The sequence below is a fragment of the Struthio camelus genome, chromosome 1 (genome assembly GCF_040807025.1).
Source record: "Struthio camelus isolate bStrCam1 chromosome 1, bStrCam1.hap1, whole genome shotgun sequence".
In the NCBI taxonomy this organism is placed as follows: Eukaryota; Metazoa; Chordata; class Aves; order Struthioniformes; family Struthionidae; genus Struthio; species Struthio camelus.
Window position 1 is genome coordinate 128,293,081 of NC_090942.1, and position 22,645 is coordinate 128,315,725.

The window sequence follows — 22,645 nt, forward strand, 5'->3', positions numbered from 1 at the left end:
GGTCTGTGGCTTGTGCAGTGGAAACTGGCGGGCTGCCAGGCGGAGCTCGGAGGTGGAAAGAGTAAAGGCGCCAAAAGGGAACTCGTGCGCCGCTGCAATCCTCCTCCTCCTCCTCCTCCCGCTCCTCTTCCTGGCTCGCTGCAGCCGCCGGCCCCGCGCGGGCGCCCCCCCGCCCCGGTGCCGCCGCCGCTGCTCTCCTCTCGCACCGCCGTCGGGCAGCCGTCGGCGGCCAGGGGCGGCTGCCCCGGCCCCGGCGGCGCTGCCCTGCCCTCCCCTTTCCCCCGGAGGCACGGAGAAGTGGTGGTGGCGGGCGGCGGCGGCGACGTCTTCCTCCTCCTCCTCCTCCTCCGCCCCCTCCCTGCGGGCATCGGGTTTTTCTCGTTTCCACGCCAGGAGCGTGTTAACAAAACTTTGCTGCTGCTGGCGTCAATGGCTGCCAAAAGTCTGTTGACGTTGCGAGGGAGACCCAAACGTTTCCCTTTTTAATCAGCTGCCCAAACAGCGCTGTGTGTGTCTGTGCCTGCCTCTGCAGCGCGGGCCGGCGGTGCGCGGGCAGCGCGGAGCGCTGGCTGCTCCCGGCGCGGCGCAGCGCGGCGCGGCAGCGCGCTGGGAGGCAGGTTAGTGCTTGCAGGCGCTTTTCACAACTGGTTTCACACGGCGGCAGCGCTGCGGAACCGCGTGTTGCGTTGCGTGTCTCGCTTCCCCTCCGCCCTCCCGCCGTGCATCACCGTCTATATTTAGCCGCAAATGGGCTTTATCGGCCAGACACCTCCCGGAGGAAATGCCGTGCGCTCCCAGGCGGCCGAGCCCTGCTCCGCGCCCCGCCGCGCAGCGGGGGCGGCCGCGGGGCTGCGCTGGCAGCAGGATCGCGGCGGGTGGGGGGGGGGGAAGGCAAGGGGGGCCGCTGTGGGCTGGCATGTGTGTGGTGGAGGAGGAGGGAGGCAGAAACGTGTGCTTGATTTCCTCCGCTAGCTCCTACCTCCGCTCGCTGCGTGTGCCGGAGCGCCCCAGCCCGCCGTCGGGGCGATGCAACGGGGCGGGGCGGGGCGAGCCGAGCCGCGGGGGGCAGACCCCGCGCCCGCTCACCCCCCCGGACATTTGGCCACGGGGTATATAAATAGGAGGGGTGCCCCCCCGCTGCCTGGCAGCGGCGGGAGCTGGCGGAGGCGGCAGCTTTCCGCCCGTGGTGCAGGGCGGTGCGGTGCGGTGCCGAGCCGGCGGGGTCCGCTGCGCGCAGCCAGCCTGGACGTGCGGCCGCCGGCGGCGGGGGAGAGGGCGACGAGAAGGAGGAGAGGGGCGTGCGAAGAGTTAAAAGTCTGTTGCTCGTTGCAATGAAATTATGGCTGGCAGTGGCGCCGCTGCTCGTTCAGCAGACCTCCACTTTTAAACAGTTCACAAGAAGTTCATCAGGGCGGCGATTGTAAATGCATACGCGCCTCCGCGGGGCAGCGCGCCCCGAGGGGCGGCTTTTTTTGGGGGGGGGGAGGCGGCAGGTCACGGCCGGATGGGGGGGGGGCGGACGTGGACTCTGCCCCGGCTGAGCCCTGGCCCTCCGGCAGCCCCCGGCGAGGCTTTGCTGGGCAGCGGTGGGAGCCGAGGCCCCCGGCTTGCCGGCTGCGGCTGGCCAAGCCTTCAGCCCCCCGTGCAACTTCAGCGTTTCATTATCTGCAAACGTCCGGGGATTGACAGGCTCTAATTCAGGCACCGCGCCTTATCTTAATGATACACTTCCACCGAGGATACGAGGAGCGCGAACGCGGCCCCTTGCAATAAGCGCTCCCGGCTGGGCCTTGCACGCCCCTGAAGGAAAGCGGGGCGAAAGCAGCAGGCCCCTGGTGCCGCAGAGGCCCGTCTGTCTTCCTCGGAGCTGGTGTCCATTCCTTACAGATGAAGCAGCGCACGGGGCGGCTACTAACCTTATGTAAAACCCTAAATCACTCTCTCCATGCTGCTGCTGCCTCTATTGAAAACATTACGAGCGGCGCATCTGGAAAACAGTAAATCTGTCCAGAAACCGTCTTCCCAGTGAAATAACTCCTTTTGAATGATAGCGCAGTATCTAATCGCCGCAGATTTTTGTTTCCTCGCAGCAATTTTTTTGTGGACTTCATTATGGAAAGCTAACTGTTCTGGAGAGAGGAGGGTCAACATGCCGTTTCATTAATATACATTTGTTCCAGACGTGGAGTTTTGCACAAAAGGCCTCTCTGAGGGGAGAAAAAAGTGTTCGGGAACAAGGCTTTCCTGCCGTTTTAGTTCTTAAATCTCTCTGAACGTGTGTGAAGTATTGTGCTAAACGCACAATCTGGGATTCTTCCCCATTAAATGCCAAAGTGATCATTTGCATATTTTGTAGCCTAACAAAGGAAATGAGTTTGCTGGAGAAGCATGTATGCTTTGGGAGACGTTATGCATTAAACTCCCAGTGGTCAATCACCCGTTACTGGCTTGTGTGTGTGTGTAAAAGGAGTATCATGCCTCCCGCTTAAAGGCTTCTATTTTTGTGAGAGAGGAAGAGCTGAGGGATATCCTGTGCATTAAAGGCTCCCCCTACTTATTAACCCAGCGTTTAGCAGCAGGATGCAGGCTGAAGCTCAGTCAAAAGAAACGACTCAACCTCCGAAGAGCAATTAAAATCTTGCACTGGAATAAATCATGCGCCGCGATAATCCTGTTAATAAAACGCAGCTTGTCCTGACACTTCACTCATGCAGCAAACTAGAATTTAATGCGAGCGGAGATGGCGTTAGGAAAGGTACAGAGGAGGAAAAGGCATTCCCTCTCTGTCGCTGGACGCGAAAATGCGGTTACCTTTCACCTGCCTCTCCCGCTGCACACTGCGCCGATCCTCTTGGACTGCTAATACTTCTCCAGCGAGCCCGCTAATGATTTCTTTCCCTGGAGTGAGCAGGCGTCATTGAATTACTGAAAGCACTCGCAGCAGCAGCAGCAGCAGCAGCAGCAGCAGCAGCAGCTCCAATGCAGAAGCCACCAGGGCTTGGTGCTTAATCAAATCAAGGGGTGGGGAGCTCGCCGCCAACCCACTTACTATTTTTAACCCCTTTCTCCAAGTTAGTCATGTGCGGACGCTAAGGGGGAGGTTTTTATTTAGATCCTTTCTGTAAAAGCGCCTCTCCACTTTTAAGTCCTCACGGAAAAGCTTTATCAGCAATCGGCATAGCTAATACGTAGGGTATGTGGCTATTATTGCAATGCATTTCCTGCTCCCGTGCATTCTTAATGCAGGTCTTTTGTGAGCGTGTGTGCGTGCGAGCCTAGTTTCAAATGTTCACCCAGCGCGCAGGGTCTCCCTTTATTGTTTCAGCCTGTGTAAGATGAATGTTTGGGTACTGGTATGTACTTGGCCGTCTGAATCGTTTCTTGTTCAAATTAAATGCATTGGAGAAACTTTTATTTGTCGATAGCCTGGAATGATTCTTAATTTTCTGGATGTGCGCTGGGGAAAAGATCCATCTCCTCTGACCTATAAATGCCCTCAATTTGCTCCTTTATTGCCGGGTATCTCCCTTAGCGGTTAACGGAGGCAGCTCACTCCCCGCACCAATCCTGCATTCATTATTAATTACCCGGAGGGAGGCTGGCTGCTCCACTGTGATGTTTGCACTTCCTCCTAGGCAGATCTGCTCAACTTTTTTTTTCCTTTCTCTTTTTAATAGAATATAAAAAAATCGTGAAGAAAAGCAGTGATTTTTAAGAAGACGTCATGCTTTCTGCAACTCCCCTGTATGGCAACGTTCATAGCTGGATGAGCAATGAAAGGGTCCGCATGTGTGGAATTAATGAAGACAGGTAAATATTTAAGCTTCTGGCAAGTTAAACCACGCCGTAATTCTGCAGCGTGAGGTTTCAGAGTTCGTTCGCTCCCCTAATGCCAGAGTAGATAGTTGCCGTCGTGCATCGAGACCAGTCCTGGTTGTGGGGGGGTGATGGTGGTGGAGAGAAGCAAGACATGCCCAAGTGCAGTAGAACAGCCGGTGATTTACTATTTAACAGGCAACCTGGGTCAGTGAAGCAGGGACGCCCTTTAAAGAGATTACTCCCCAAAGCAGCCTTTAAATGCACTTTTACAGTTAATTTGGCATTTCATATTTAAGAAGGAGAATTAAAACATAAGCATATTCTTCTAGTGACTATAAGCGAGAAGGACTCACACATGTGACTTGGCATTCTCTGCCTTCAAACAAACAGCTTGTCCTGTGAAATAGAGACAGTGGCCTTTTCATCTTCGTGAAGTGAATTTCTCTTTGTCCCTGCCTTTTTTTCTTCTGAATACTATTCATTTGATGATTAAAATTATACTCTATAATAATTTTCAATGGGGTGACGCAGGCACTTGGCTGTGTCCTCTTCCCTTAAAATCCAGCTTTTTAAAAAACAAAACAACGTTCAGCAGAAGTTTCAGGTATGCTTTCAATTCTCTGTGCCAATTTTGTGTGGTTTTACAGTGTTTTTCTGTCTCTTCTTTGAGCCTGTGTCCTCAGCATTGTGTGAAAAGCCTCACAGAAGCCAGGGAAAGTGTTTGGTCTTTGGAGGGAAAACTATTTGCAAACACAAACTGAGGGAAAACAGCCAAACGTCTCCCTTTGCCTTCACCACCCCACAGCCCCAGCTTCCTTCCCAGCTGTTTAGGTGTAATAATCTTACATGCTACTTGCAGGAAAGGTGGATCCTTTAAAAATGAATAAACAGATACATCAAAATCGCGTTTCTGATTTGGGGCGATGGTGTGCCTTTAAGTACTTTGATTGAAAGGAGTCCTTTTGGGCAATGATGAAACTTTCCTTCTGCTACATGTCAGCGATTTTTATCCCTGGGATTTGGAATTTGGCGCTAAGGTATATTTTTTATCGGTGCTTTCTGTGATAACAAGTCCCAGTGCTGCAACGCTGGTATGGCACAGATGTGCAGCTCCCTCTTTAGCACGGAACAGCTGACATTTGTATGATATTACTGTGTGTGTTTTAATTTTTTCCTCTGCTGTGCTTATGGATGGCACTTGAATAGGATATGTTTGAAAGGATATATTATCCCCTTTGAAAAAAAGGGGAGGGGCCAAATAGGCAACCTTAACAAAAATCACTTGGGTTGGGTGAGGTTGCTCAGAGAGGTACTCAATGAGTTCTTAGCGTCAAAACCCTTTTTACTTTATACCTGTTTCCGAATGGGCCTTGCTTTCTAAAATACTCACTGTGCCTTAATACGCAGGCAGGATAAATACGGTATGGGACTTCTCTAGGGAAATCAAAATATGGCGGTGATATAATCTTGAATGATAAGAAAAGCACAGGATATTTTCAAATAGCATGGTTGTGTTTTTTTAATAGGAAAATTCCAGTTAATGATGGCGATGCACCGAAAAGCAGACTGGAGTTGAGGGAAGAAAATCACCTGAATCATAGCGTGGTAAGAAATTAATAGCTGAAACTGAACCGGCTCCAAACCCTCCCCCCGCCCCGCTATTAGATGCTCCTTTTGGAAAAATGATTTAAAATACCTTTCTGTTGCAATTCTAACTATGCTTGGGCACATACAAATTGTTTCTGTGAAACAGTGGAATCGGACTTCATTTATAATCTTGTTAATCTCTTGACTTTGTTGTGGTGTATGTTGTCGTATGACATCACGTTCTTACTTTTGCTCTGTTATGAATAATGTCGTGTAGCATACCAGCGTGTCTAACAAGAATAGTCCATGTCATCCTTAAGTGTATCAGCATTTCAGCAAAGTTGGCAGTTTTCTCTTCCTTCGAGAGCACGCGGGGAGCAACGAGTGGAAAAGAGATTCGGCGCTGTGCTGTGGAGGGATGGTGGATTTTTTTCTTTGTGTTAATTGCTTAGGAAACTTACCTTGCGAATCGCGTGGTGGTGGCCAGCCCCGAAGCAGAGCTGCAGAGGGGGGAGGTCCTGGAGGAGGAGGAGAGGCTTCCCCTCCTTCCCCATCCGCTCTGCCGCGAGCTCTGCTCTCCATGTCCCCAGGCCACATCCTCTCGCTCGGCTGGGGCCCGGGAGTCGGAGGCAGCTGCAGCGCTGGGCTGCGAGCGGGAGCAGCGCCACTGACGACTGTCCGTGGGCCGGTTCCGGCATCTAGGCTGGATAGGCTACAGGTCCTCAAGCCTTTGTTTCTAGTCAGTGAATTTTGGATGGCGAAAGATTTTATTGACATGTATGTGGTGATACATATTGTTCTGTAGCTTCCTGTTCTCACATGCTGCCGTGCGATCAGCCTCGCTGCTTTTTCCACAGTGAACAATGTACTTGCGTTGGTATTGTTTCTCTTCAAAATCAGAACGTATCTGTAGTGTGAGTGAGTAGCGGTATTTTAGCGAAATGTGAAAGTAACATACTTCTTGTTCTGTAAAGGTGGATGCAACTACAGCACATCGCATTGACAGTCTCGCGGCTCTGAGTATGGACAGGTCTGGACTTATGCGAGAAGGACTCAGAGTCCCCAGTAGTATTGTCTATTCCAGTTTATGTGGACTTGGCTCGGAAAAATCACGGGATGCTACAAGTTCTATAGCTGGTCTTGGATTTACTCCTGAAAGAAATCCAGAGATACCGTTTAAATCTAATCCCTCTGACGCGGTAGAAAATGCAGCTGTCTCTGGAAAAGCCCCAAACGGCTTCAGTGCTATATACAAAACACCACCTGGAATACAAAAAAATTCTGTCCCGACAGGAGAAACGCTAGGTTTGGACAGAACCGCAAGTGACAAGCAAAGTCCTCTCAGTGTCAATGGTGCTAGTTACCTAAGGCTCCCGTGGGTAAATCCGTATATGGAGGGTGCTACACCCACCATATATCCTTTTCTTGACTCACCAAATAAGTATTCATTGAACATGTACAAGGCCTTGCTACCTCAGCAGTCCACTTACAGCTTACCGCAACATCTGGCTTACTCGCCCGTGTGTACGAACGGTGAACGTTTTTTATACCTGCCCCCCTCCCATTACGTCACCCCTCACATCCCCTCGTCCCTCGCGTCGCCCCTGAGGATCTCGGCTGCTTCGGCATCCCCGGCGATCCCGCCCTTGGTGCACTGTCCGGAGAAGAGCTTGTCGTGGAAGATGGGGGTCAGTCCTGGCAATCCCGTTGACGCGCACGCCTATCCGCACATCCAGAACAGCAAACAGCCCAGGGTCTCTGCTGCAAAGTCGGCTCCGACGAACATAACGACGGACCCCGCTCTCCTGCTGTCGCATTCGCCCAGGCCGTCCCCCCGCGTTCCTCTGCCAGCGCAGGTCGGAGACGCCTACGCCGAGTTTCACAAACACTTTCCCAGAATTACCACGTCTCCCTCTTTGTCGGTTACGCTCCCAAAGCCATACATGAATGTAAGTAACGAGTTTCCACCTTCGAGGCTGTCTAATGGGAAACTTCCCAAAGCGAGTGAGGCTGGTGAAATCCCACAGCAAGCTGCGCCGCACGCGAGGAAAGCCGGTCACGACCGGAAAGACAGCAGGTCGCCCCCGCTCCTAGAAAAGCAGACTCCAACCAAAGATGTCACAGACAAACCGCTAGACTTGTCGGCAAAAGTTGTTGATGCAGAAACCACCAAATCGGACCATATTAAAAAAATGACGCCAACCGTGTTGGTTCACAGCAGGGCTGGAGGCGGGTCGCTCATACCTGGAAGCGATGTTCAGAAAGAAACTCTTTCCCCTGGAAATGGCTGTCCCATCTATAGACCTGAAATAATCAGCACAGCGTCATCTTCCTGGATTGTTCCCGGCCCAAGTCCCAATGAGGAGAGCGGAAAAAACATGCAGTTGAAAAACAAAGCGTTAGACTGGGTAATACCGCAACAACGAAGTTCCTCTTGCCCCAGGATGGGTGGCACAGAGGCAGTGGTCAGCAACATTTCAGGATCTGTAGCAACCGGGGGTCGGCCAGCATCCGCGTCACCAGCTCCGAATGCTAACGTAGATTGCACTAAGACAAGCAGGAACTCTGCGGAAAGTACCGCCTCTGTCATACAGCATATAGGGCAGCCGGCAGCGGCGAAGCATAACAATAAAGTGACTAAATCCTGCAGTCAGGAAGCTAATTTCAAAGCAAACGAGAATGCCCTTGCGTCGAGTCCCATGTTTTTGCCACCAAACGAGGCGTTCCGCTCTCCGCCTTTGCCCTATCCGAGGAGTTACCTCCCCTATCCGGTTCCGGAGGGTATAGCTATAAGCCCCTTATCCCTACATGGAAAAGGACCTGTGTATCCTCATCCAGTTTTATTGCCCAACGGCAGCCTCTTCCCTGGACACCTAGCTCCCAAACCTGGCCTTCCCTACAGCCTGCCAGCGGGACGGGGGGAGTTCATGACCTACCAAGATGCACTGGGGATGGGGATGGTGCATCCCATGCTGTTGCAGCATTCGGCTTTGGAGATGAACAAGGACGAGAAATCGGAAAGAAGATCGAGATCTCACGAGAGGCTCCGCTATGAGGATCCAGCTCTGAGAAGCAGGTTGCCAGAGCTCCTCGAACCGAGCGCAAAGATACATTTCGAAGTACCCAACGACAAGAACGTGAAATTGCACCAAAGCTCCAGCCACGGTAAAAACTCTGCCAAAAGTGACAAACACCTCTTTCCGGATCTTTTGCGAGAGGAGCAAGATGCTAAAAGTGAAACAAATTTAACGAAAACCGGCTTTGCTACTGAAAGCAGTAATCAGACTAATGACCCTACAAAGCACAAGGTAGAACAAGCGTCTCAGCACAGAGATTTTATTGTAATGAGAGAGGAGTTTGGAAGAAATAATGATCTTCACGAAACCTATAATTTTAAGCAAGCCCAGAGTTCATCAGTGTTCAGCTTAAGGAAAGAAGATTTATCTGTAAGCCAAAATAAAGAGAGAGTAACAGTTCAGCCTTCTTCTGCTTTCTTGGAAACGGCTCATGAGAATGATGGCCCAGCTATGTCTTTTGGCAAAGTGCAGGATGATGCAAAACAATTCTGTATGGGAAATACACAGCCGAGCATTGAAACTAATCACGCATATACCAAAGATGGGACTGATGATGCAGAATCTGCTGATGGCAAAATATTGAAACCCAAGCCATCAAAATTGGCGAAAAGAATTGCAAACTCTGCTGGTTATGTAGGTGATCGATTCAAGTGTGTCACAACCGAACTGTATGCAGATTCCAGTCAACTCAGCCGAGAGCAGCGGGCGCTACAGGTGAGTCCGCATGGTTTAACGACCAAAGCGCTTTTTAATTATTTCTCTGTTGTAAGTCGCAGTCAAGTATTAAAGTTGGTATAAGCAACACAGGTGGGGAAATGAGACTTTTTTTGGTTAGGGCATACTGGTCAGAAATGGTTTTAAAAAGCAAAACAAGTTTGTTAATTAAAGTTAGGTTATGTAAATAATAGCCTATATGGATTTTATGTATTTGCTAGTAAGTTTTAAAGGGTTTTTAATAAGATCTGATAAGAATGTTAATGTATGTATTAAATGTTTTTGCAGTTATGGAGGGGAGTCAAACAGGAATGCATGTTATGTTAGAGCTAGTGATTGCTGTAATTTCTCAGTTGGCCTGTACTGTCAGATAGCAAAGTGTATCCAGCAGTTCTGATAAGCATGCCAAACATGACGTTTGGTGGAGAGAAGTAGCAGCCATGTACTTAGTGGGTCTTATGCAACGTTTTCACCAAGCAGATACGTAGTAAAGCGTAGAAGCAGTATTGAAGTTTGATGTTGAGGGATGGCAGACAGATATTGTATACGAATATCCTTAAGGTATTTTACTTTTAATGAACAGATGAGTTAAGCCAAATTGTTTTGCATTGTTAAGAAAAGAATTGGTTTATGCTTATAAAAATGGATGAAATTATCTAAATGATCCATTGAGTGCCCATTTTAATTACATAGATGGAAGGATTACAAGAGGACAGTATTTTATGTCTACCTGCTGCTTACTGTGAGGTCAGTTCTTCAAATTTTTATTACTAGACTCTTACATAAACCTTTGAGTTAAATTTCATTTCCAAATACACAAAGGGAAGTTTGTGGGCCATGGTCGTTTTTATTCATTGTACGGTTTTGTGTTTTTTTTTGTTTTTGTTTTTGTCTCTTTTTACCTCCAAAATGGAATGTTTTTGTTTTTATATACAGTATACATTTATATATATATATATTTATATATACATATATACATATATATGAAAGAATTGTGTCGCTGTTTGCATATAGATGCTAGAAGTTTTTATACTGTTTCACAAGTCAGGTATTTTAAACTCTTACACTAGATAGCTATCTAAAATCTTGATTTTGAGCAGATTTTTCTTTGGAAATACTTTCATATAAGGTAAGGTAAATGAAGTAGCTTTTATTGCAAGACTTTTTTTTCATATCAATTCTCTTTCTAGCGTGCAATGATGCGCTTCTCAGAGTTGGAGATGAAAGAGAGAGAAGGCCAAACAGCTACCAAAGACTCAGAGGTCTGCAGATTCAGCCAGGCAGACTGGGAAAACTTGAAAGGAAACAGTGAAAAGAAGCCAAAGTCTGTCGCTCTGGAAGAGGCCATTGCTGACCAAAATGACAATGACAGATGTAAGCGAATTTGGATGGCTTTCTGAAGTGTGCAGTGTAATCTTGGTGTCATCAGGGTGCTGTTGGTTAGAATAAGGAATGCTAAATATGTAGATTGCAAAGCTCGGTCTCCATAGGTACAGACACCTCTGCGCCATCTGTTGCTCTCCATGCTTACTTTTGGGTCTGTAGGTTGCTGGTTACGGTTGTATCTGTCAGCATTATTGCTTTTCAGACGATAACTATCACCAAAGTTACTGTCTTAGAGATCTGCCTTTTAATAGTGAAGAACTTCATCAGCCAGTGAAAGCGAAAATCTAAGGGTACGTTGTAAATGCGGAAAAGAGAAGAAGTGAGGGAGGAGAGGGAGGCTTTGCGCAACCAGGTGTTTGTCTTCCCGAAGATGCCGTAAGGCAATGAGATACCAGCAGCGTAACTTTGAGGCAAAGCAGGGAGAAAAGAGGGAAGGATGATGGGGAGCAGGAAAGCCCGCAACCTACCAGCTCTGCTGTATGGCTGTAAAGCTCCAAACTATGAGCAACTCACTTGCCTAGATGACTTCTTGCTGCAGTGAGCAGGGGCTGCACGCCCAGCCGACACAGGTCTTCCAGGGCAGGCAGGAGGCTGCGAAATTCCCCATCGGGCCGGTGGGGCTGGTTGTTCTCTCTGGGCTGCGGCAAGGTGTCAGAGGACTCTGGAAAGTTCTTGCTGCCACTGCTGTCCTAAAAGCAAGTATTAGTGGGTATTAGTGATTTTTTTCTATTTATGTAAGCAAAATCACCTTTTTTTTGGGGGGGGGGAGGAACTTCTGGTAAGCATCTGGCGTCCGTCAATTTCTAAACTGTTTTTCTTATGCCTAAGTAATTACGGAGATCAATTCCCCCCTCTGCTACTTTTTTTTTAACCATGCCAAAAAACCCCAAACCTCTGCTGAGAGTATTGCAAAACAAGAGGAAACACACTGCAGAATTTGTTGCACGCGTGTGTGTGTGTGTCTGCATGTACTTGTGTAACTTAGTGGTTGGGTGCGCTCTTCTGCAGGTGGAGGAGATTCATGAGTAAAGCTAGCAGAAAATCTCATTCAGGCAATTTAATAACTCTGAATTATTGTTCTGGTCTTTCTTTAATGCTTTTGGCAGAGAGCATGCTGGTCAATCGTACTTGCTCAGTTACTCACCTAAATCAAGTTACTTGTGGTATTGCTGTCACCGAAATAACAGTGTGAACAAAAGTTGGCCTGGTGAAATAGCGAGGGAAAGGTTTAGTTGTTGAAATGAAGAAAGTACCAGTGCGGGAAATGGGGAGGCTGAGCTTCTGCAAGCAGAGCGTGCTTCCCCTCCCCTCAGGTGCATCGGGTATTTGGGGAGGAAGGCAAGGCCGCCTTGACGGTCCCCGTGCTACACCCCGTAGCTGCGGTAAAGTCTCAGCAGCCACAGCCCTCCTTGCTCCTCAGAGGGCTCTGCGCACCCTGGTGACGTCCTTTATTCAGCCCCGCGGGGGTCCTGCATCCCAGGCACGCTGCAAAGCCTGGGCTGCAGCAGCAGCCGAGTCGTGCCACCTTGTCCCTGCGGAGGGAGAGGGGCTGGTGAGCCCAGGGACGGGGTGCCGGGGGCTGCTGGGCGAGCGAGGCACAGCCCGCTCTGTGGAAGGACCTTGGAGGATCAGCTTTTCTTTAACCCGCCCACCCTCGCAAAACGCATTTTGATTATGTGGCGCATCTTCGAGTTCATCATTTAGTGAGCTCTCTGGCTCTTGAGTCTGCTGGCTAAAATGTGTCTGAGACTGTTAAATAAGTGTTGGAAGCAGGGAAAGTGTGTTCAGTCTTAGGTTAGTTCGTTCTTCTACTCTACTAATTAGTTCTGAGTTAACAGGGTATTTCAGTATTTGGCTGAATCTCTGCACTTGTAAAACTGCAGATCTCTTCTGCTGAGGGAGCTCGCTCCTCTTTCGTGTGCCCAACCGCGCAGCCGCTGATACTTACGGGTACAGATGCAGTTCTCGGTAAAAGTTTCTTTATTGTGGCGTTTCACCTTCTGCCCCTCGGGATAGCAGCTGATAAATCAGGAAGCTGAGTTTCACACTTCTTGAGTGCCTCTAGTACAGTGGTTTGGCACTCCGGTGTAGCTTGACCTGCGCGGGGGACTCCTGGCACATCCCTAACCAGCTAACGGGCAAAGGGGCAATGCCCTCTGCCTGCTGGTCTCTTTGGTTCATCCCCAGTGAGAGCTGGAATGACTTACAGCGGGAGAAACTCTATTTTCTTCCCCTTTTCTCCAATTTCTAACCACTCTGTTGTGTTTGGCCTTAAAGGTTTCTACCTTGCAATGGCTCACGGTTTGTAACCTCCCTTGTTTTACTTTCTGCCTCCTGCGTGTGATCTCGATGCTGAAAAGGCGTCTCATCTCGTTTTATGTAGCGTTCATCTATTTCTGGCTAAAAGTAAAGCAGTGCTACCTTACATATGTAAGCAGGGAATTTAGGAACAGAGCTGGTGAGCTGTTACGCGTGACCCCTGCTGGGAGCGTTTTTTACCGTACCTGGCTGATGTCAATGGGGAAGAGGAAGCCACAACAGAAACTGCTATTTTTCACTCTGTAGCACACGCAACAGGCTCGCTGGGCTCCAGCGTCTGCACAGTTGCCCTCCCTGTGTGTGGACCATAGCAAAGGATCAGGGCCTTACCAGCTGGTAGCTCCCTTGTCTCCTGTGAATCTCCTACAAATACAACGACAAAATGGCTAAATGACCCAGGTGGACGATGCTTACAGAGCCGTCGGATGGGGCGCGAACTCTTCTTCTAGCTTGACCTGAGACTTTATAATTTTCTTAGGTGTATAACGTATGTACTGACTCTTCTTTTGAAGGAAGTGGAAGAGACTTTGCTCAATGTCTGATTCTGTAAACTTTTTCTCTGGCTTGACAGTGCATGGCTTTCCGGTAGGAGAAAGTCGCCTTAAGCTTCCTCTTCCCTTCTAGAGAAGGGTAAAAAAGATTCACGCTTGATTTAAGGGAGGTAGCTGCATTACCTAATTTTAATGAGAAATTTAAGCCAAGGGGTAACCTAGAAGTGTTTTAATTCTCTCCCATCTTGTTTAGGATTTGCTGGGCATTACGAGAACAGCAGCAAAGCTGCTTTGTTGCCAAGGTGACTTGTAAATGTTGCTGAGGCAATGCTTCTATGGTGCATTTCCATAGCACAAACATGATAAATTATGGGATGCATATGTCATGAGTCACAGAATTGTTCAGAGATCAAGTGATTTAAGCTGTTGGCATAGACATACGCATCAATGTGGGCATGTGATGATCGCATGTTTGAATGTAATAAAGCTCTCCTAGCGGTACTGAAAATCATACTAAAGTGTGAAAGATTGAATAGATTCTACAAGCTGTGAATTTCTTGATCAAAGAGCATAATTACCTGTTGATCTAATTTTACAGTAGGAAGATGCTGCCCACTTAATCTGCCAGTGAGAAAAAATAAAACCTGATCTTGAGGCACGAGGTTGTGAGGAAGGAGTTAGAGCAGTTTCTGCGTGTGAAAGTAAAATGCTGCGATTTGCGAGATTCTTTAAGAACGCATCTTCAGCACTGGAGCTCAGTGCCGGTGGCCCTCTGCACGTAGCACGGTCATAGGCTGCTCTCATTTTTTCTGGGCTGTGTGTATGCCTGGGCAAATGAAAGGCTGAAACAGTAAATATGTCCTTTGCCCTGGTCACTGTCACCTTCCTGCAATGGGACAGAGAACTAAAACAGAAAAAGTCTGTGCAGGGAGGATGGCAGTTGCTTGTTTGTTCAGCTCAGTAGACTTGGGCAGAAGGAAGCAAATATGAAAAGTTCCCAAGCAGAGACACTTTGAGCGGAAAACAAAATCAACTGGATTTCCTCTGCTCCATGGGATACCTGAAATTTGACGCTGAAGGTGACTTACTGAATTATTTTACTTGTGTTGTGAGCTTGATGCTGAATACTGGTTTTTAGCGTTAGATAGTCATTAACGAATGAAGAGTTGGAATGATGAATAAAAATATACAAGGTACCTTGCATAAGTGAGTGCAGCGAGAGGTTGCTTGAGGGAAGAGGAAAAGCTGTTTTTAGCTGCCATTTGAACAAAAGAATCACGGCTTAAATACTAAGATGCGTTTCCTTGTTTGCGTTTGCATGGGAGACCCTGCTCGCAAACAGGGCTTGTGCTGACAGCGACAGGAAGATGGAAAAATGAAGGAAAGTTTGTATCTTTTTTTTTTTCTTTTCTTTTCTTTTTGTAGCACGTGTGTGCATATGTATAACTGTTTCTCATGCAATCCTAAGCCGTGCGTTGAGGAGATACTGCTTCAGGCAGAAATGTGATGTGAAGAAGCGTCATCTTAACTCTTCCTTCTGTCTAGTTTTATAGGACAGTAGGAAAGGGTTTGAGTTGTTGGTACTGGTTCTCACAGCTGCTGTAAGACTAGCAAGTGCTTGAGTGGTGAGAAACGGATGCGTTTAAGAGTTTATCTCCTTGCTCGGAGAGGTGTGTTGCTATGAGAACTCAGCGTTTAGTATGTTTCTGGCTACCTCTTCACTGTGTGAATAGTGATGATGTGAAAACTCAAAGTATGTTGTTGTTGTTGTTGTTTTTTTTTTTCCTTGGGCAGCGAAAAGGATGTTGTAGATAGACGTGGGAGGGAGGGAAACAAAAGCAAATGAATTCGCTTTGTCCTGGTTGGGCACGCAAGATATGCTTACGTTGCTGTGCTTTGAGTTGACTTTTATATCTTAATTTGGGGAGACATTGTGTCTGATCCAGGTTGCTTGCAAAACAGTTTGAGGACAGAGTGGAATCTGGTGGTAAAATATTAATAGGGTTCATCGGCGCCGCGCTCCGCGAAGCCGTCGCGGCTGTGCTGAGGAGAGAAACCTCTGGGCGCCGAACACCATTGGTCAGCGTACCAGTGACCTGTCGCTGCAGGCTGCATAAAAAGCACGGCAGCGCCTGGGTTATACGATGTCCCAAACAGAAACTAACCTTTGTTCTTTTACTGTGAAAATACAGTTGAATAGGAAAATACAGTAGAATAGGGAGGAAACATAGGCAGCAGTGCTGATACGCAACTACGTCCTGTGTTGCTCCTCGGCTTCATTTTCTCTGGCTTGCAACGTCGATGCAGGATGATTATGCGGTGTGGTTTTATGCGCTGAGATGTCACTCGTCTAATGGTCTTAACTTCAGAAATGCGTGCATGTAACGTTCCTAATTTCAGAAACACATGTGCAGTGGTAGTCCCCGAGAGGTCGTTTTGGCTTGGCGGCAGAGGAGATGTGATCGTCTGAGGGGTCCTTGGGGGAGGATGTAACTGTGTTCCCGACTTCGGGTAGCAGAGGCAAAGGTATTGCAGATCTGATGGCAGCAAGGGGCACTGCTGTTGGTGGTGACCTGCCACTCTTTTTCTGGACAAACTTCAACAGACGCGTGCAGTTCTCTGCAGCATGCAGTGCTCCAGAAGAAATAACGGCAGTGAAGAACTGTTAACGAGGTTAAAGCAAATGTCTCTTTCCTCCTTTTTATTTTTTAGCATCGACTATCTATGAAGAACCTGGCAGTCTGCATCCTTCTGCCAAGTCCTCTTGCAAACAGAAAAGGAGTTAATCTGAAGTCAGTTGATTTCAGTGGTGGCAAAATAGAATTAGATTGCCGTTTCCTGCAAGCCCAAAAGATTAAGACCATCAAAACCCTGTATAGCCTGCTACTTCTCCTGACCCTTCAAAAGCTTCTCTGGGAATTAGTCAGGATGTGCCTGCCTTTTCTCAGGCTAGACAGCGTCGGCGAGCAGGAAAGCTGTCCCACTCAAGGGATGTTCAGGGTGAACTGTGGCGTGTGATTTCTGGTATGGCTGGAGACGTAAGGAGCGCAAACATGAGGAAGGTGGTGGAGAGGGCGCTTGCCTGATCTGTTCAGGGATACTAAGCGTGCCATGTTGCCTTAGGTAAGGGGGCAAGGATAGCAGATTGTGTTAAAACTGTAAAATGAAATCTGATGGAGGTATTTCCAAAGTGATACTTAAAATGTTGCTGGTCCAGCTTCTTTTATACTGCGTGAAACAAAATTCATCTTGCTGTTGGTGTGGTTATAGCGTACAGCTGTTGTGTAGCGTCTTCGGGCCAGATGTGCAAGTGCGCAGTGTTTACAGATACATTCTGATCTGGGGAGATACTCGTTGTTTAAAGGCATGGTTGCCATTCACTAAGATACCTGTTTTCTTCTGACCCCTTACTCTTGTAGAGGAACATGTCAGCATTGCTGGTGAAAAGAGCTGTGACAATCTACATTTTAAAGTCTTAAAGTGAGCAGGTGTTACACCTGATGGACTTGCGGAGAGAAGAACGGCCAAAACCTGAACGTCCCACTTGCCTGGAAAAATTCAACTTTTGTTGTTTCTTGGCCAAATTCATCTTCCATTGTTTTTAAAGTAGCTCCACAAGCAGCTTGTCAAGCAGTGTAAAATGGCTCTGTGGCGTCTTTTGGTGTCTGCAGACATCTCCAGGGCCCTAGACACGACACAGAGCTTTTTCCAAGTGGTGGTGAAGAAAATTCTCATCAGAGAGGGGCTTTTTTCCACCTTTCATTGCTGATTACAGATATTTTAGGGATGGTCGAGAAACCAGAAGGTGTTGGCAGAGCTGTAGGAAGGTGCTCTCAAGATAAAAGCGTGAACATGCTTGGACTTTATCTAGGGGCTGCCACAGCCTAGATAGTGGTGGGGGGAGCTGGTGGGGAGTTAGGGCAGGAGGCAAGAGGAGGCCACCGGTGGCAGGGGACAGTGGCTGCCCTGGCAAAGAGGATGAGCCAAGGCTGAAGGGGACAAGCCAAAGCTGAAAGCCAGGTGTAAGGGGGAATAGGCTGAGTAAGGATCAGGGGGGTGGATGGGGAGAAGGGAAAGAAAAAGGAGTTGTCAGAGTGGCCGGGAACGGGAAGGAAAAATAGTCAAGAGAGCAAACCGGCAGATGTGTTTGCAGGAAGGGAAGTGAATCTGCAGGAAGGGAAGTGAGAGAAGGAGAGATGGCAAGGAGGAGGAAAAGGAAAAGGGATGTTAAGCCGTTGGGAGGTAGAACAGAGAATAGAGACAATTTCCCAGACAGCAGCAGCAGTGTGAAAAGAATATAGTAGTTAGCTAGGAGGGCTAAAAAGCACAGGAAAACCAACTTGTTTGTGCGAATTGTAAATAGGAAGCTGATTAACAACGTTGCAGTCTGTACGGCATGTCTGCCTAATCGTGTCTCAGCTGGGTTGGTTTAGCCCAAGAAAGAATACCTCTTCAAGATGATGATTAGATGCTGTTTTAAGTCAAGCATCCATTGAAACTTGCCTAAGCTGTCTCTAAATTTGGGAGAAGAAGACTCGTTTGCGGTGGGGGGAGGGGAAGGGGCTGAAAGTTGCCCAGCGAGCACGGCAGCGTGGGTATTTTTGTACTAGTTTGTGAGGCTAGTTTCTAGTCAGCTTTTGGAGGCTCACCTGGTCACTGCTGCTGGAAATACGTCCTGAATAAGTGAGGTCTGTTTTAAAAGCAGGTGACAAAGATCGTGTGATACACAGTGACTGGCTGATTACTTCAAGTGAGGAAGCCTTTTTATTAACCTTAAATTCAAGTAGTGCTTTTTGTACAACATCATAGCTATTCTTAGCGGTATTCCTCTGTGTGTGTGTGTCTGTATGCATATGTGTGTGTGCACGCTGTGTTTCCCTTTTGCATCTCCAGAGGAAGGGACAAATGCCTTTATTCAGAGTCTGCATTTGATGCAAGAAGCAGAGAAAGACTCTGAATTAGTGAAAGACTACTTTATTATCATCAGAAAGTATTTATTAAAGAGGTCCTTGCGAAGTGAAGCTTGGATTACTACTTGTCAAGGTTTTTTGGGAGTGAGGTTACTTTCTGAAAAGGGTCTGTGCTTTTAATAGCTGAAGGTTTTTCTTTATTTTTAAAAAAGCGTATTTTTGATGTTTCTATGGATACATGTATTGTGAATTGTGTACTACTTATATTGCTTTAAAAAAACCAGCACAAAGTATGTGCATTTTAGGGGGGATTAGTACTTAACTGTTGAAAACTACTGTCTTAGGCTGACCAGAGAAGATGTGATCTGAAGTACAATCTCGTGTTTATTTGCATGCCTTGTAAACTCTTAAGTCATGATGGAGATGTGCTGGTAAGGGAATGACATTGAAGAGATCGGAGAGCATAGCTTTCTTATAATGCATTGTTTTGTATTTATTATGTCTCCTCTTTTATTTTTAGGTAGCTTTGCTAGTACAGAAAACAACCAAGGTCACTTTCTTGAAACTCCAGAGGAAAAAGATCTCTCAAATGAGAAATGTTATTTAGAGAGACATTCTATATATGAAAAAGCGGAAGACCAGCCAACAGAAGATATTGGCCAGCATCCATGTCCACGTCTGGACAGGAAGCGTAAACACTCTGGTGAGAGAGTGCAAAATGATGGCAGCCAACACGAAAACTTTGTGGATGAACTGCAGGATGAAGTTATATCAAAGGCAAAAAAGAAGAAGATCTGCAAAGGTAAATAAGCGTTTTCCTTTGGTCTCTCTCAAGGAATGTCTTGTGAAAGGAACGTCCCTTTGGCTTAATGTGTTTCCATTTATGAACTTGATAGTTACTAATGTGAGCACTGTCATTTCAGTTAAAATTATATATATGTATATATATATGTATGTGTATATACATGTATATATATCTCTCTCAAAAAAAACCTTGGTATATAAGGGTAAAGCAGTAGTCATTGGACACTGTAGCCATAGCAGTGCAAGTTACTGTAGTGCATGTAACCCTTAATGAGCGAACCTTTAAAATGCATAGTGTGGTGGTAAAGCTGAGACTATATGCCCCGAAAGTGAAATGTAGCTTTTGTTTTAAGTTGAGGGGGCTTTTTGATTAATTTTTAGTTATTTTTCCATTAGATGACTGGCCTGAGAGGGAAATGACAAACAATTCCTCTAACCACTTAGAAGAGCCCAATTGTAATGAGGTGACCAACCTGAAGGTGTGCATTGAATTAACAGGGCTCCATCCCAAAAAGCAGCGTCACCTGCAGCATCTTAGGGAACTATGGGAGCAGCAGGTGTCACCAGAGAGATCCCCGTCCGGCAAGTTGGGCCGGCAAAGCAGGAAAGATTTAGCTGAGGCTGTTCAGCCAGAGGCCACTGCAAAGGTCAAAGACTTCACAGAAGAAAGGCACACCAAGAAAAGGTCAGAGGCCAAAAGCAATAGAAGTTGGTCTGAAGAGTCCCTCAAAACAAGTGACAATGAACAAGGTATGCAGAGACTACTAGGGAAACCAGCTGGCTTTAGCATTTACAGTGACGCATGCTGCCACCGATGTTAAGGAATTGTCAAGAGTTTTTTTTTTTTTTTTAATTTTTTAATATATATATATTTCTGTAGATGTCCATCTGTATAAGGACTGACAGCTCCACTATAAGAAATGCACTGTAGCTGATATTTGGCAGACAAGAAAATGTGTTTGTGTATGTGTGTGTAACTGGATGTGTTCGTGTGTGTGTTTTGGCTTTAAATAATCCTGTCATAGATCTGCGAAAAAGAAGTTCTAGGTCTCTAGAAGAGATCCGAGGGGGGAGGCATTTAATGCAGAAATGGTTCTGAGTGAGGAAGAAAGCTCAGAGGTTATTAGTTCGCGTAAGAGCGTTTACCCGCAACTAAGATTTGAGTGGGTATGACCTTCTGTCCAGCAGTGTAAGTACTGCTAAGAGTTCTGTGTCTGGGGAATCCAACGGCTCCATCACCCCTGGAACTGCTGAGTTTCCCGGCCTTTTCTAAGGCACGCTTGCAAGAGAGATGCTCATCCTCCTCTCCAAGAGGATGCCTTGCTGATTTGTCTGAGACGTCTCCTGTAAAAACCCCTTTCGCCCTCCTCCCCGGCGTCCTGGCCCTACGTGTGCATGCAGAGGTCTTTGCAGTAGCTCTCTTGCAAGGGGTCTCTTCCTCAAAGTGCGTCGGCTTTCTTTGATTTGTCTGGCTGCTTTTCCCACTCACTCCCCTTCCTCTTCATCTCCCCTCCTGCCTAGTCCCCATCCTGGGGAAGTGCTTTGAGGCAGTCTGTCAAATTCCTTCCTGTGGGCAGGAAACGCTCCCGTCCCCCTGCCGGGCTGGCCTGCCCACCGGGGCGGCAACGCTGGCGGCTCCCAGCGCGTCCTCAGTTGTCTTTCCCGCTTTCCTGCCACGCAAGCTGCTGTGGCGTCGTTGGAGGACCGAAGGGGAACGACAGCGCGCGGTCCGTATGGCTGGTCCCGCTCAGGCATCTGCTGCACCTTGCCACAAATTCCTGTCTCTTCTAAGCACGTTAGATAGTTGTCTTTAGATTTTTCAGATAAAAGGCTACAAATATTTTTTTCCTTTCTTTTCTTCCTTCTTCTCTTCCTCTTAGCTCTCCCTCTGTCCCCAAATTGTCTACCTGCTTTTAAGGAAAAGTTATTTCTGTGGAAGGGGAACTCCGAGTCCAGTGTTTGGAGTCCTCCTTCCTTCAGCGATCTGGGAACTTCATCAAACTGATAGCACTTCACCCTCAAGCTGGCTTGACCTGTAGTGTAGCTGAGACACCTTCCAGAGGAAGAAGCGTAAGGAAAGTAGATGCTGTTGTCCCATGCCAGAATCTCTTACGGAAAGCACTGAGTCCAGGTCATCCCGCACTGGTGAGAATTTTCCAGGGTAACATCTCTGAAATGATGGCAGACAAAACTGTTGACTTCCTTCTGTCCTAAAGAGTCTCACCCCACTTTCCCCTCAGTAGGATTATTTGAGGGCAGAAAACCCCAAACTTTGATGCTTATTGATGGGGACGATTCTCCAAAAGGATTTGTGGAGCAGATGATCAAAACTTACTTAAAAAGGAACTTTGACTCTTACTCCCTTGCTTTGTGTGCTGCCTTGGTGAGCATGGTATCAGCTCAAACATCTCTGCCCATCACCTGCTCCCCTTTGTACTTTCAGAAAGGGATATCTTGTAGAGATTAAACGAGGGTCACTAACAGGAAGCTGCATTGTGTAAGGATGCTCTAGCTTTCCTCTGCGTTGCCTCCTGTGATAGTGACAGACTTCTCTAACACATGACCTCGGGAAAGAAAAAAAGGTGTCTCCCGATTTACGCGCTACTCCCGAAGGCATTTAGATTCATCACCCCATGGCTATGAAAAACCTTTTGGTTTTGGACGCCTCTATAAAACCATAAACGTGGCTAAATTATGCCTCACCATCCGTTGTGCAAAGGTGCTAGAGATCATTCGGATCACTCTGCTAACGCTCCTGCGACCCCACTGAAGTGTAAACCTTTGAATCTCCTTTTTTGTAGTTCACTAGGGCTAGGAATTTTTTCCCTGTTGTGTGGCAGAGCGCTCTCTGCGTGACATTTGCATAGGGAAGGAGAATTCTAGCTTTTCTTGCCCAGGAATAGTCCTCAAACTTTTCTTTAATCTGCCTTTTCTTAGAAGGGGTGTGTGGTGTTTTGTTGTGGGAGAAGTCATCTGTTGCAACTGAAGGGGTCACTGAGCAATTGCTGCCTCTCTCCCCCAGTCTGTGCCCTGTGTGAGGATGACCAAGTGGTGGCCTCTAGAGATGTCCTTAGCTGGACGTCTCCTAGCTGTCACCTCCTCGGAGGATCATCTTTGAGGAGCAGAGCTACCGGACCTGGGATTTGGCTTGCCTAAAATTGTTTCGGGGCCCTGCCGCTTCCCGCTTTGGTGGCGACGTTCCCCGTTCCAGCTCTCCCGGGTGCAGCAGCTCCGCGAGCCCTCGGCGCAGCGATCCCTGCAAGCTTCGGGGATTGCGCCGCGCTCTCGGCCCCGCGGCTAACGCAGCAGCAGCGGCGGTCTCTCCCGGAGTCCCAGCAGAGCAATAACCTGGCGCTGCAGGCTGCGAGCGGTGGAGTAGCCGGCCTCTTCTGATAGTCCCCCGGGGAGCTGCAGCCATTTATACGGGGAGAGGAGAAAACCCAGCGCTTCTGTTAATCGCCGCCGTGCAGGCAGCGTGGGAACAAAAGCCGCGGCGAGAGCAGCCGGGAGGGCTCAGGCGCACCTGGAAAGCTGCCGC

General features: G+C 47.8%; 1 protein-coding gene across 17 annotated transcripts in view; it reads left to right on the forward strand.

The window, feature by feature from the left end:
* BCOR (BCL6 corepressor) overlaps positions 1 to 22,645 on the forward strand; it is an 84,155-nt gene that overhangs the window by 40,853 nt on the left and 20,657 nt on the right. For 4 of the 17 annotated variants that reach the window (XM_068916520.1, XM_068916531.1, XM_068916511.1 and 1 more), the window contains exons 2-8: positions 3,678 to 3,810; positions 5,346 to 5,424; positions 6,381 to 9,197; positions 9,891 to 9,944; positions 10,388 to 10,571; positions 18,824 to 19,105; positions 19,504 to 19,857. In XM_068916520.1, coding sequence (XP_068772621.1) covers positions 3,725 to 3,810; positions 5,346 to 5,424; positions 6,381 to 9,197; positions 9,891 to 9,944; positions 10,388 to 10,571; positions 18,824 to 19,105; positions 19,504 to 19,857 — 3,856 coding nt within the window. In that variant the 5' untranslated portion in view covers positions 3,678 to 3,724. The remainder of the gene's footprint in view (positions 1 to 3,677; positions 3,811 to 5,345; positions 5,425 to 6,380; positions 9,198 to 9,890; positions 9,945 to 10,387; positions 10,572 to 18,823; positions 19,106 to 19,503; positions 19,858 to 22,645) is intronic. The other 13 variants (XM_068916554.1, XM_068916559.1, XM_068916545.1 and 10 more) reach the window with 5 other exon arrangements.